The following is a 14,390-nucleotide window of genomic DNA, read 5'->3' as shown; positions in this document are numbered from 1 at the left end:
TATGATGGGGAGACAGGGAGCATGCCTCTAGGGGGCTACCCAGCAGACAGGTAACACATTGGGCCCACATTTGGGGGACTTCCTAATCTGATGAGGGAAGCAGTCCCAGCTATCAGAGAGTTCCCAGTCTCTGGGAGGAGGAGATCCAGCCTGTTCCCTTGGGAGGTACTGCTAATCTCTCTGAGCACCAGGCTTTTTATTGACACTGGTATCATACCTGACCTTTAACTGCTCTCCCTGAAGGAGGCGCTATGGTCTCAGTACGATAGCCCTCCCTCAGGGTCTCTGGCAGGAGGCAGTACGAACATTATCAGTTTTCCTACAGCACAAGGGACCCAGATTGAGGACACAGGACATAGCAGAGCCATCGCAGGCTAGAGAGAGGGAGGGACAGGAGGACCCCAGCAGGGCTGGGCCCTTGACCGTCACCGACCATATGGTTCTAAACACTGGGGTAGCCATGCGCATCCCCTCCAGGGCCAGTTCTTCCAGAAAGCTCCTTCCAGGCAGGGGCCTCCTTCGTCCGTCCCCGTTGGTGAGTACCACCCCAAGACGCCCTCCCACCCATCTGGGGCTCAACTCCCCGCTCAAGAACAGACCAGAAGTTAGGTGGCAAATTGGTACAACTCTGCTGAGAAAGCAATCTGGTGCTCTGTTAGCTAGAGCCACACAGAACTTGAGCCCTTCTGATCCTGTAATCTCTCTCGTGGGAGTTTCTCTTGAATCCTCACTCGGGCGAAGCGCAAAGCCCGCAGCAAGATGGCGTTAGCAGCAGCGCTATCTGTCACAGCAGAACAAAACCGCAAGCACAGCAGGAAACCGCCCGAGATGAAGGAAACCGACAACATTCAATGCCAAGTGGCTGCTTTAGTAAATGTGGTACATCAACTCTAGGGGAGATTTTGCAGTCAGAAATGTGTGATAATTGATATTTTGTTCTGCTGCATGTTTTCTCTATGCGTGAAATTTTTTTTAATTTATTTTTTTTCCGATTTTGTTCCTTATTCTGAACCCCTTTGAGGAATGAGACAAGCTATAAATAAATTCGAAAATGAGTTTTCCAACGCTGATGCAGCAGTGTGGAGAATGTATATGATATAATTAATTTCTGCCTGGTTCTGTTGTTGTATGGAGACGTTAGCGAATGACAGTGTAATTTTCCACGTCCCTCACCCTCTTCTGGAAGGACAGCCTTTGTGCTGCGAACTCTGGGTGCCGTTCAGGGCGGGGGTTGGGGGAAGAGAATCACCAGCTGCTGGTGTTGTCAAGGCCTCTCTGAAGACCACCCCACTGGGCCCTGGGGTGCACATGGCTGGAATGAGGGGGCGCTGCAGGCTCTGGCGGGTCTCTGAGCTCAGCAAACTTTCCAGTATCCTGGGAGGATGGGGGAAGGGGGCGGGGTGTCCCAGCTGTCAGGAGTTGAAGACCTGAGGCTGAGCCTCTGTTTTCCTGAACCCCATAACGCCCCGTAAGACATTGAGGGTGGTGGGAACTATGACCAAGAATTGAGTTCTCTCCAACTTTGGCATGGGATGGGCTGACTCATTTTGATTTGATCTGGGGGGTAGGTACGGCGGTACAGGGAGAACATGATAGTGCTCAAATCCTAAATGCTAAGGAGCAAGAAGTAATGTGAAAAAAGTTCTGTGTGAAAGCAGATTAGAAAATCCTGTGTGAGTGGTGTACCATTTCGGTAAAGTGTAACCGCAAGTAGGCAGGCCTGCCGTGCCACCTTTGTAAGTGGAAAGCCTTCCTCTAACGGTGTAGACATCTGGGTCCGTGCTGTTTTAACAACCTCCTCTCCAAATACCCTTTGAGAAGTATACTTTCAAAAATGACTTGTTGAGGGGCGCCTGGGTGGCTCAGTGGTTAAGCCGCTGCCTTCGGCTCAGGTCATGATCTCAGGGTCCTGGGATCGAGTCCCGCATCGGGCTCTCTGCTCAGCAGGGAGCCTGCTTCCTCCTCTCTCTCTTTCTGCCTGCCTCTCTGCCTACTTGTGATTTCTCTCTGTCAAATAAATAAATAAAATCTTAAAAAAAAAAATGACTTGTTGAGGACCTTCTCTGCCCTGGGTGTTACATTGGGTCCTGGGAGCATAGTAACAAACAGTTGCATCCACTTTGCATACCCCCCTCCTCCAAAAACAAAGCAGAAAACAAATCAACCCAAACCAAAGCAGGGCTCTCCGATTGGCAGCTCCCTCCTGCCCCCTCCAGCTTTGCTCCAGGAAGGCTGCCTGGTCTTGTGGGCGCCCCAGCGGGCACCGCAGGACCAGGAGCTTTTCATTTCCACCGCACTGATAAATATTTCAGAGGCCATGTGTCCAGGAGGCACAGCCAGCCATCCGTGCCTCTGGCTGGTTTCATGGTTGTCTCGGGGAAGGGCAGGGGAGGGGCCGAGGGCTGCGGGCTTGGCCTAACAGCAGGCGCACCCGCTGGAGGGGGATAGGTATCTTGAATGCACACGGCTCTTTTGCATCCAGCCAGCCTGGGAGGGTGGGGAGCTGCTGGCAGTGGAGGCAGCACGGCAAGAGGGCCAGCAGGTACTCTGATTCTGCCCCTTCCCAGACGCACCTGCCTGGCTCTCCCTCAGCCCCCTCTCCTCCCAGCAGGCCAGGGTCAGCAGCAGCCGCACACTGTGGCTGCTCTGGCCCCTGGGAGGAAAAGCAGACTTTGCAGAAGGAATTCACAGAAACTGGAGGAGGAAGCGGGACCTGGTCTGGAGGTCACCTTGTCCTGCCACACTGCCGGTTCTGAGGCAGGGCGTCCATGGAGAACGACAGGGGTAAAACTCGCCAAGAATAGCCAGGGCCCGGTAGGTGCTGGCGGCCTGAGAAAGAGGTTCGCCAGCACCATCCTGCCCACCCCCATGCCCCCATCTGTGGCACAGTTGGGCTTAGGGGTTTGTCTTTTGGTTTTCAGGACAAGGACGGCCCCCCTGGCTGTAGACCAGCTGGGAAGACCAAAGACCCTTGACCACAGAACACTCGAAGAGATGGCAAACACACCTGGCCTTTACTATGCTCTTTCCGTGGCTCTCCTGCACGATCTGGTCTTAGTACCTTCTCTTCACCGAATTATGTTCCAGTCTTGAGCACACCATCATCCTTCTCACCTCTAGGCCTTTGTGTCTGGAACATTCTTCCTTTCATCTGGCTAAACTCGAATCAACCTTTGGGCACCTCTGACAAGGTTTCCTTGACACCCATGACCCACAGAGACTAGGTTGGGTAGAACACTATGGACAACTAGAATATATCCACTGTTCCTCTCACTCACAACACAGTTGCACGTCTGGCTTCCCTACGAGACTCTGAAGAACCTGCAGGCTGGACCACAGTTTCTTCTCAGCACCACATCCCCTGTGCCTGGCACAGGTCCTGGCCTGTCAGGGGCACTCAGTAAATATTTATCAGATAAGTGAGGAGAGAAACAAATGAGGCCAGGGTCAGGTAAGTACCACAAAAGAGAAAGCAGGGCATCTGGAACTGAGCCCCTGGCTCTGGCCTCGTTCATGGTCACTGCTCATGGCACAGTCTCTCTCGACTGTGAGGCAGAGGATCGTGCTTAGCCCCTCGTTAATGCACAAGGCCCTGGTAGAGTCTGGCACAGAGAGAAGTCTCTGGGATGAGTGTGAATGAAGGGCATCATGAACCGGCAGCATGTCTGTGGGTCCACAGGTGGGACCTAGGACCCCTTTGTCACTCACTCCTGCAAAGCCTGTCTTCCAATACATGGTGGGGCTAGACACCGAGAGTCACCTGCTTCTGCGGGGAAATAAGGAACCAACTTCTCAGAGGAGTGGCCCCAGCACTGCCTCCAGCTTCTCCCCACTCTATTTTCTGCTCATTGAAATCCTGCGAGGTACAGCCCAAGCCACTTCTTACATGAAGCCCTGGTGAGCTCCCAGCCCACAGGGGCTTCCTTCTTCTCTGTTCTCTGCCATTTACTGGCTGAGGACCTGGGCCAGTCATATCCCCTCCCTGAGCCTTAGCACACGGGAACGGTAGAGTCACATAGCTCACGAGGCTGTGGTGAGGACTGAGTGCCATTAGGCTTGCCAGGCAGCCAGCCCAGATCTGGCCCACGCCGCGCCGTGCTCCATACCACGCTGTCTCACACACGGCAGCTCTGACTTCTCAGCAGAGCAGAAGCTCCCGGAAAACAGGGAGCACCACTTATTGTCTCTTGTACCCTTCCCAGGGCTTAGCACAGGGTTGGGCACCTGAGGCGGGGCTTACGCGACCCTTGCTGAGTGACCCGCATCTCTTTTTCTTCAGTTCTGGATTTAGACAGGAGGGAAACTGTACCCATTTCCTTCTCAGCCCCCTGCCCTGCCCTGCCCTGCCCTGCGCCAGCTCAGGGCTCTGACGGCGAGAGCATCCAACAGTGTCCGAGGTGCCCTAGTCTGCCCAGCCGTCTGACTGCCCAGCACACAAGGACCAGCTGAAAGCCCAGCAGCGGCCCTAGGACAGACCCTGTCAGGAAGAGGGACTCTGGGGCTCTTCTGTGGCGCCAGGACCCCACAACTGGCGCCAGGGAAAAGGGAATGGAAGATGCCCCATTACCTCAAGCTTAATGACCTGTGTCCTGATCCCTGGTGACAGGGAGCAGAAGGCAGGAAGTGCAGGAGGAAAGAAGAGAAAACACACTCCCAGCTTCTACCTGCAGCCAGGAGATGCCCCTCCCGTCCGGCCTCCCCCCCTCCCAGGGCTGACGGAACAGACTCATCCCAGGAAGGGCAAACACATGAGTAAACAGCACTTAGCTTTCAGCGACCTCCCAGAGGGCACTTCCCTTCCCCTCCCACGGCCCTCTTCCAAGAACCAGCCTGGAATGCTCTGTTTATCCTTCTAGTTCGCTGAGCCCTGGACAGACCGGTGTTTGGCTCCAGAGCCCCTCACTCCTAACACGGTCATCTCAGCCCCTGACAACCAGGCATCTCCTTTCCCCACATCCTCCCGGCCCCAGGACCTTTACAAAGCCCTGGCCTGTCTTCTGGGGGCTCCAGGAGACAAAGAACACCTACTAGATAGGCCTCGGTGGGCTAGCCTGGGAACCTAGGCATCACACAATGTTGTTTATACACAGTACACCCCAGGTTGTGGTTTGGGATGCAGGAAGAAGCATACCCCTCCCAGGAGCAAAGTAGCTATGAGCTGTCCCCATCTATATGACCTGTGGCTGCCTCTACTTAGCTGTAAGGAATATGGGGGGGGGGGCCTAGTACCCCCATTTTCCTTGCTGCTTCCCTTCCTTATCTCCCATGGCAGCAGTGGGAAGCTTGCCTACCCCACCCTGTTATGCTGTTGCTGGGACAGGAGTTCACCTGGCTGTGGGGGGGGCCCTCCTTCACCTCAGCAGCTGTTCCCACTGACGAGATGTCTGGAAGCCAGGTGTCCTCACTGGGTTACATGCGGTGTGGGGTTACTGTTACCACAACCAGGCCCGGAGGCAGGCAGAGCTGGCAGAGAGGAGAGTGAGAGGGCCTGGGGCTGCAGGCACTGCAGCTCCTGAGCAGCACTGAGCTCCCCACATGTTCCTTGCCAATTTCTCCTATCAGTCCTGTGGAGTTCTCCACAGGATTGAGGATGAGGATGCTCAGAGGCCCAGAACACCGCACGGCAGGGCTGAGGGTCAAGGGGAGACACCAGGAACCTGGAGTCTCTTGGTGTTAAATCCAGGAAGCCACAGCTGCCTGCCACGTTCACCACTCCATTCTGAGAAAAGCAGGCCCTAGCAGGACTCTCTACAGAAAGGCTCCATGACGGGTGCCATGGACGGCAGCCGGTCTGGCCACAGGACACCATGATCTGGATGGACACTGTGAGGTGGGATGCTTGGGGTGCTCAGTGTAAGCCCTGCCCTGGGAGACACTTCAGCTCAGATGTTGGCCCCCTGGCCCCACCAGACCCTCTCTTTAGCCAATATGAACACCAGGAACACACAGACGACCTGAGCGGTCATCTCATTCTCCATGACCCTATCTGGGAGGCATGCCCAGTGCACCCTCCCAGTGAACTCCACAGCAGTGTTTCTTCCATGACACACTAAAAGAACCCACTTCAGCTGGGGGCGGTGGTCAGACGAGTGCGTCCCTCCTAACTTTCTCCCTCATTTCCAGTCCCGTCAGAACCCATTCTTGGTTGTTTCCTTCCTACTCAGAGAAAATCATCTGAAAATGGTGCCCCAGAGTGTCAAAGTTTTCCTCACACCACATGGGTGCCCAGCCATTGGTGGAAAATAGCAGGAGGCTCCAGAGGATCTAGCCTGAGCCATGCCATTAACCTCAGGAGTGGCCTCAGGAAGACACCCCACTACCCGTTTCCCCCTCCCCCACCCCGTTTCACATCTGTAAACTGGTTCTCTCAACTGGCAGAAAGCACTTTCCTTACATCTCTCACATTCTATGGAACTTCCACAGATCTAGCTTTTAACTCACAAACGTTCTCTTCAGGTATGTTAATTCATTTAAGCTTTACACTTGAGTCATTTTCGTTTCCTTTTTGTTTTTGTTTTTTCCTCTCTGGGGGCCTCTCCTTGGCCCTTCTTGCAAACTGGACGGGCCAGGGAACCAGTATGATGTCGGCCAGCCGCTAACTATCTCCATCCCAACCATGCACTTGGGCAGCAAGCATAACAAGGTGGGTCGTGGGAAGCCACTAGACCGACCGTAAGATCAACTCGGGCCAGGATCCCATGGGTCACCTGACTGCCATGAGCCCTGGCCTGACCCCGCCCACCATATTAATTTTGATCACTAAATTTGTAATTTCCAGAAGTCCTTTTGACTCTCTTCCCCCTGATACTTTTCTGTTTTACCCTGTGGGTTTCACACCTTCCTTTGGCTTTTCAATTATTTTGAACATGCTTATTTAAGATCTCTTCCAGGTGTTGAAGGTATAGTTCTCCTATCGTTCTGCATGCGATGGCTCTTACTGGGTGGTACATTTTTCCCTGGCGGAGCCCCATGTTCTCTGGAAAGTAGTTGTAATATGTGTTCTGCCGGGACGGTAGGAGTTTTCCCAGTTTTGGTCTTTTTTCCTGTACACACACGTGCGCGCACACACACACACACACACACACATTCTGGGCTTGGGGTTTCCTAACTACTTAGAGTCAGTCCCTACATCTGTAAGTGCCTCAAGTTTGAACTTCTGTTCCTGAAGAACATACCCTGGGTAGATGGAAACTTCCTTGTAGCTACCCCAGGGCAGCAAGGCCTCACACCCTGGAGAATTCAAAGCTGTTGCTGTTTATTCATTTACTGCTGCCTCCCAATGAGATACCAGTTCAATGGAGTATAAAAGACCTCCCTTGTCTTTGTCATCGCTGTGTCTTGAGGGCCAGGACAATGCCCTGGGCTCAGGAGCCTGTTGATATACATTTGCTGGGTAAGTGACTGAGGACACTGTGACTTCTCGGGGCTCGGCTCCAAGAGACAGTTTGAGGCTCCTCTGGGTTGGGTGATGCCCAGGTCCCTTGCCTCTGCTGCCTCTCCTCCCGCCTCAAGCCCTGACCCCATCTCCCAGCACTTAAGCAGCAGCGCGTGGGGCTGGCCAGTCGGGGGCACTCACTGGAAATGGAGGTGTACACAGCGAAGGCTCTGAGGCTCGTCATCTCCTTCTTGCGGGTCATCTCCACGCGGGCACGGAAGATGTTCTCCCAGGCGTACAGCTTGAGCAGCTTGATGCCACGGAGCATCTCGTTGGTCTGCTTCAGCCTCTCATTAGAATACTCCTGCCAGGGGCCACCAAGTCAGAAAGGAGTGCCCCCATCCTGCCCAAGAGGAAGGAGCCGAGCGAATGCCCTCACCGCTTCACAGTGCCCAGCTCCTGTGCCCATGGGCACACCCCGTCTTCTCCATTCATCCCATTCCACAGACTAAGAAACTGAGGCCTGGCCCGTGAAATAACCTGCTTTGGGTCCACGAGAGCATGGGTGCACGCGTGCATGCATGGGCGTGTGTGTGCACCTGCGTGTGTCTGTTTGGCGGCATCTGGGGGAGGAGAGAGGAGCCTCACTGACCTACAGGGAGAGGGAGCAAGCAGCCGCTGGGGGAGAGGATGGGGAAAGGGGGCATCAGCATGCCCAGGATGCTCACTCACCAGTGTGCTCCGCTGGGCCTGGGAGAGCTTGGTGGCCACAAAGTACTGCACGGGGGCCAGTAGGATGATGACAGCCGCCCCAATTAAGGCACTGACGCCAAGGATGTAGTAGAGGAGAATCACACCCACGATGATCTGAGGGAGGGTCATGGAGGTAAGTTTCCTCTGACCCAATGGCTATCCTGGGGGAGGGGGAGTTGTCAAAATCCCCCCTTCCCCAGTCACCTAGGGAGGGGCATGCCTTGGTGCCCAAGTTTTCCAGCTGTCCGCAGGGGACCAGAGGAGAAGGTGTGACAAAGCAATTTCAGAAAAAGGTATTAGCACAATGGGGTCTCGTGCAAGCTGTGCTTTCGGGCGGGGGAGAGGGTGCTGATCGTTAACTGTGTTGATCTGCCAGCCGGCTAAGGCAGTAGCTCTCTCCAAATCTACCTTCCAGATGGGAGTCTCAGAGCTGAGCTTGCACACTGGCTGTAATAGCACCTTTTGTTCTGTTTGCTCGCTGGGGAAGCTGACAGTTCCCTCCCATGGGGAGGAAAGTGACATATGAGCACAGGGGTGCTGCTGCGTCCCTGCCGGACAAAACCGGTCCGGGGGCCAGCCGTTCAACTTTCATTCTCAGGCTCCTGGCATCGTTTAAACATAAGAGAGGCACTGTCTTCTATTAAGCTAGTTATTACGTATATAAGAAAATGATAATGATCTCTTAAATTTGTGACATGCTATAGAGTGAGTGGTCTTTGGATTTAAATAGAGGTTTTTATAATTCTTAGAGGCAGATTCACTCCATAATCTGTAATATAGATCCACATATGTACAAGAAAGCTGATGTCTCCACATTTTTAGTGAATCTGGCAAGTATTCTCTGAGAAGAAAATTCTTCTGTTTCTAGCTTTATGCAAACGACCGCCTGCTTTTGAATATTGATGAGAAGTGTAAATTACCCTTACCAGCCCCTGAAGCATCGAGATGACAATTTCTCAGGTTGCCTTCAAAGGCAGACAGCTCTAAATTCAGGCTTATTCTAAAGGAACAGATGTGCTGTCTTCCTTAATTGGGGGGAAAAACGTCTGCCTGGGTTGGCCCTGCACTCCCCGAGCCTTACACGAAATTGGCAGTGAGCTCTTCGCACTACCTCAAGGACAGAGGAGTGGGTGGGCAGCCCTGTAATTTCTGTGAATCACAGAACGCCTCTTGGGTTAGCGGGATCTTAGGAGCTGGTGAGTGACCCCTTCACCCCCTGCCTCCTGGGATTTCACTGAGGTTAAATGCTGGCACGGGGTGCAGAGGAGCACATTAGGAAATAAAGAAACTCCACTCCTGCCCAGTTCTGCTCGCGTCATCCTACCCCAAATTACCCCTGGCATCCAGTCTCTTCATCAGCTGTCCTCATATGGAGGCAATCGGGGCATCACTCAGCAGCTTATAGGGCCAGACACCAAGGGGACTCCCAGAGTCACCACTGCGGCACCTGCTGGGGGTTGGTGCCCGAACCCCCATACCTCCAAGTGCTGCTGGAACAGGACCTGGAGCCACAGCTGCTGCTGCTTCTTCCAGGCTCCTTCTCACCCTCCACCCGCCCCTTGTCACGCTCCCCAAATTCTTCTGTCCACTCCTCTATTTTGCAGGGTTCTGCGGGGACCCTCCCTGGAAGAATAGACCAGAAATCAGGGATTCTGAGTGGGCAAAGCACGAGAGGGGAAACAAGGACTATTGTAGCCCCTCTTTGCAAGTTAAAAAAGTGATCTAGTAGTGGGGAGATCATAGGCCCTGGAGTCTGTAGGACTGAGTTTAAATGTAGTCCTGGCACTTTGCTGCACAACCTTAGGCAAGTTACTTAACCTTTCTGAGTTTCAGCTTCTTCAACCTTAAAATGGTGGTTTTTGTTTTGTTTTGTTTTGTTTTAAGAGAGAGTGGATATGAGTTGGGGAGTGAGGGGCAGTGGGAGAAGCAGACTCCTCACCGGGTGGGGAGCCCAACATGGGACTCAACTCCAGGTCCCTGGGACCATGACCTGAACCGAAGGCAGAGGCTCAAATGACTGTGTGACCCAGGTGCCCCTAAAATGGGGATTTTAATTCCACTTAGCAGGACTGCAATGAAAATTAAATGAATATATATATACCTAGAATGATACCTGGTTAGAGATCAAGACCAGGTGGCAAGCCTCTTCTTACAAACAAATAAATAGGCCTGGTGGGAACTCTGTCACTAGGGAACCACAGAAAGGAGATACCTGGGACTAGTGTTCTACCGGCTCACTGTGTGGTCCAACCTCCCCAGGCCCTGAGCACACGCGGGATGAGGACTCAAAGAAGTCCCCACTCTTGCCGAATTCCTTAACATCGTGTTCATAAGCTTCAGGTGGCCAGCAAAACACCTGAAATTGTAGGCAAAGTGTGTGAATGCACATTGGTTTTTCCAAGAAGGTTTCATTAGCTTTTTCAGAAGTATGTGAAGATCAGAGGTTGCCTAAGTCTGTGGGAGGGGATGGAGAGTGAGTGCCAGGGGCACGGTTTCCTTCTGGGGTGATAGAAATTGTTCAAAAATTGTGATGATGTTTCTACAGGTCCAAATGCACTAAAACCCACTGAATTATACACTCTAAATGGGTGAATTATATCTTAATTTAAAAAAGCATATGTGACCAAAAAAAAAAAAAAAATAGAAATCAAGGAGTGCCTTGGGGATAAAGCAGTGGGGCTCCTGAGCTGGTTTTAATATTCTTACAAGCCAGGTGACCTGTGGGCAGCCAGGCTGCACAGAGCATCCTGACCAGGTCGAAGTTACTGTGTCAACTCTGGGTGGAAACACTGGGTCTTGAGGGCTGCTGAAAGTTCTGCTCAGTGGCAAAGGTACAGCCTTTAAGGAATTAAAAATGGGGGCACCTGGGTGGCTCAGTGGGTTAAGCCTCTACCTTCAGCTCAGGTCATGAGATCAAGTCCCGCATCGGGCTCTCTGCTCAGCGGGGAGCCTGCTTCCCTTCCTCTCTCTCTGCCTGCTTCTCTGCCTGCTTGTGATCTCTCTCTGTCAAATAAATAAATAAAATCTTTAAAAGAAAAAAGGAATTAAAAATGGAAAACTAAGTGCTACTTCATGATAAATAAGCAAAGAAGTGATTCGTGGAGATAAAACTACCATGTCCCGATGTTGGGAGGGTTAACTGCGTAAGAGAGAGGGGCTGGGGCAAGGGTTATTAGTATTAGTTAGTATTGCTAGCAATGATGTGTGTGCTATAAACATTGTAAGTAATCGTAATGATGACAATACAGTGGGTTTGGTGGACAAGCCCCTTCAAAGGAGTTGGTTTAAGGGGATACAACAGAAAGTGTTCTTGTGGTCAAAAGGCCAGTAACTGTATTAGATGAGGCTCTCTGGGCCCTTCTGTAGCTTCTGTGGTCACTGATCCACCCGGCAGAGAAGGGGGGTGGGCAAGGGGGAAGGCATGTGTAAGTGGTAATGGGGAAGGCATAGAGGGCTGTCCCCATAAAAAGGGCCATCAGATTCCCTGCCCTATCTCCCCATCAAGATGCCTGCCCGACTCCCTGTGCAAGCCTCTCCTTCTATTTTCCTTTAATGGCTTTCAAATATAAGCTTTATAGATAAGAAAGTCCAATAAAAATCAGTTGAGATGAAGGCTTATGGAATTTGCGCTCCAAGGAACAATAGGCTCTGGACCAATAAAGTCCTCACTCACATCCAAGTGTGCAATTTCGAGGGATCTGATATTTACTTAGTGAGCACTCTGTGCCAGGTGCTCTGCCTGGCGCTTTATTTAGATCACCTAACTGAATCCTCATAGCAACTCTAAAGGGTAGGAATCATGTCCATTTCATAGATGAGGAAACTGAGGCTCAGGCAGGGTAAGTATGTGAGTCAACCTGTTTCACCATAGTCCAGACACCATCCTCTCCATGAGACAGTTTCTATGGAGCCTGCAGGCACTCTGGGATTTGCACTTCTGGTCTGAGCACCAGAGGGAAGCATGGGTTCTATGGTAGAAGCTCCAATGAGAGACCAGGCCAGGGGTCAGGAAAGCCATGCTGAGGATTCGCCTACGATCATTGAAGGAGAACACACCTCCTTCAAAGCCAGCCCCAAAGGTTGTCCAGCTTTAGAAATAATCATGGTTTTGATTTTCAAAAATAATACACGCTTATTGGATCATTTAGAAGTGCACAAAGAAAATAAAAATCACCATAATCCCACCATGTGGCCTTCTAGTTCTCTCTTCTGTGTGTGTCTGTGCAAATATGTATATATAATACATTCCAATCCAGTGTGAAGCTCACTGCATATACTATTCTGTAACTTTTTTGGCTTAAATATACATCAGGAACGTTTTTCGATGTAATTATAAGTACTTTGCTGCAGCATAAGTTTTAAGGTCTGCAAAAGTGTTCCACATAGGATTAATGTATAATTTTTTTAAAGCCTTAATGACAAGAGGGATGGCTAGATCATTCGCTGAGTGTGAGACAGTTTAGGGAGCCAGGGGTACAGCCCATAGAGACTCCAGGGGGGTGGAAGGTGCAGGCCAACATGGAATGGAAGATGGCGAGCTCCTAGTCACTGGGCATGTACCAGAAGATTCCAACTTTGTGCCCTTCACCCCCACCGCAGACATACATTCCTTACCTGTACTGGCATAGCCCAGAGGTTTGGGCACAAGAAGAAAAACCACATGAGCTGGTTGGTGTCGATGGCAACCAGATTGCAGATCTGCGCGGCTGTCATTTCTCCCATGGACAGGTTGGAGGTGGACAGGTGCATAATTTTGTTGTAAATCTTGGTCTGGAAACGAGAGTGGAGTGCTTCACATCTGTTATCATCGTCACCCTAATCCCTCTCCCAGATGCCATGTGTCTACAACGTACCAGTACCTTCTCGCACATCTCCCCATGGAGCCCCAGAGCAGCTCTGTAAGTGGGCACCAATTGGAAAATTAGTGTTCCATTTTCACACATGAGGTAATTAAGGCTCAAAGAGGTAAAGGGCTTTGATTATAGATCAAGCAAGTCAGAAGGGCAGCATTCAAATGAGGAATCCACGACAGCATGGCCAGCTACTTCCCCAGCAAAGCAAGACCTCACCCTTGGGGACAGGACTTAATTAGCTCTTAAATCTTAAAAGCAAATCTTCATGTCCAGCTGTATTCTTGATTTGCCAGAGGCCAGTAGAGAACACCCTTCAGAGCCATAAATATGATAGAATGGCGCAGTTGTCTGTATTAATGTGGCTGTCTTCAACTGGGGGAGGGGTATGCTCCAAAGCCAAGTCCTGTCTTAATTGAGCCTTGAAACAAAACAGGCGGTCAGCCTGGGAAGATCTTAAGTGAGACAAGACATCCAAGTGTCGACCAGCACCCCCCACCATCGGGAGTCCAGCTACCCTGAGCACTTTTTTCTGTCTCTCCAGGGAGGATGGGAGGAGCCATGGTAGTGGGGGAGCTCTGAACCTAAAAGCTCTTTGTGCACAGTAATCATGTCTCCTAGAAAGATGGCGATTTTCAGGTTGTGTGCTCTTAAACAAGGAAAAACGCATTCCTATCTTCAGTGCCCTGGGGATGCCTGCTTTTAAATGAAATTCTATTGTGCATTCGTTATAAGGTGGATTCCCAGCTCTTTTAATTCATCTTTTTTGAGACCCAGGCTTTTTTGATGGTCAGATTTGCTTAAAGCATGAATCTATTCTACGTTTTTGGGGGAGTTTATATACACCAGGGGTAAAATTTAAGGTAGTGGCAGTGACATTTTTTGACAGATCTATGTACAGCCCGGGTTATGTGAAATCAGTCTTGAAAGAATAATAATAAACCTAGTTTTAGTGAAGTAGGAACATAGAGTATTCTATCAAAGAAAGCATTATTCAGTAAAGACCAGAAATATGCATCTTACTAATATCTGGTGTATATAAAAAATTATATATCTATTACAAGAATTTTGCTTAATAACGTTCATTTAAAACTGTGGTTATTCTCAAACACATGAAGATACATATTCTCATCTATAATTTTATGTAAATTTCTGAAAAAAATGTTTGTTTTTCTAATTTGTTTCCATAATCAATGCCAGCATTTTCTTTTCGCAGCATATGAATTTAGCTCTCCTGGATTTAGACAGTTTGATAAAAACAATTACATGCTAATACATTTAAAACCCATTTTTGGCTCTTTTAATATAATTGGAAAATACTGGGGCAGAGTAAAATTTATGACATACAAAGAGAAAGACTTAATTACAAACTGTTTGACTATAAAACTCACTGTCGTCTATGGTGGTATGTC

General features: G+C 50.6%; 1 protein-coding gene across 8 annotated transcripts in view; it reads right to left on the bottom strand.

Moving 5' to 3' along the window:
* ABCC8 (ATP binding cassette subfamily C member 8) overlaps positions 1 to 14,390 on the bottom strand; it is a 73,562-nt gene that overhangs the window by 36,543 nt on the left and 22,629 nt on the right. For all 8 annotated transcript variants that reach the window (XM_059407608.1, XM_059407623.1, XM_059407612.1 and 5 more), the window contains exons 8-10: positions 12,743 to 12,898; positions 8,108 to 8,242; positions 7,577 to 7,739 (exon numbers count right to left, since the gene is read on the bottom strand). In XM_059407608.1, the coding sequence (XP_059263591.1) occupies positions 7,577 to 7,739; positions 8,108 to 8,242; positions 12,743 to 12,898 (454 nt within the window). The remainder of the gene's footprint in view (positions 1 to 7,576; positions 7,740 to 8,107; positions 8,243 to 12,742; positions 12,899 to 14,390) is intronic.

The sequence above is a fragment of the Mustela nigripes genome, chromosome 1 (assembly GCF_022355385.1).
Source record: "Mustela nigripes isolate SB6536 chromosome 1, MUSNIG.SB6536, whole genome shotgun sequence".
Taxonomy (NCBI): domain Eukaryota; kingdom Metazoa; phylum Chordata; class Mammalia; order Carnivora; family Mustelidae; genus Mustela; species Mustela nigripes.
This window is presented reverse-complemented; position numbering and strand designations above follow the sequence as displayed.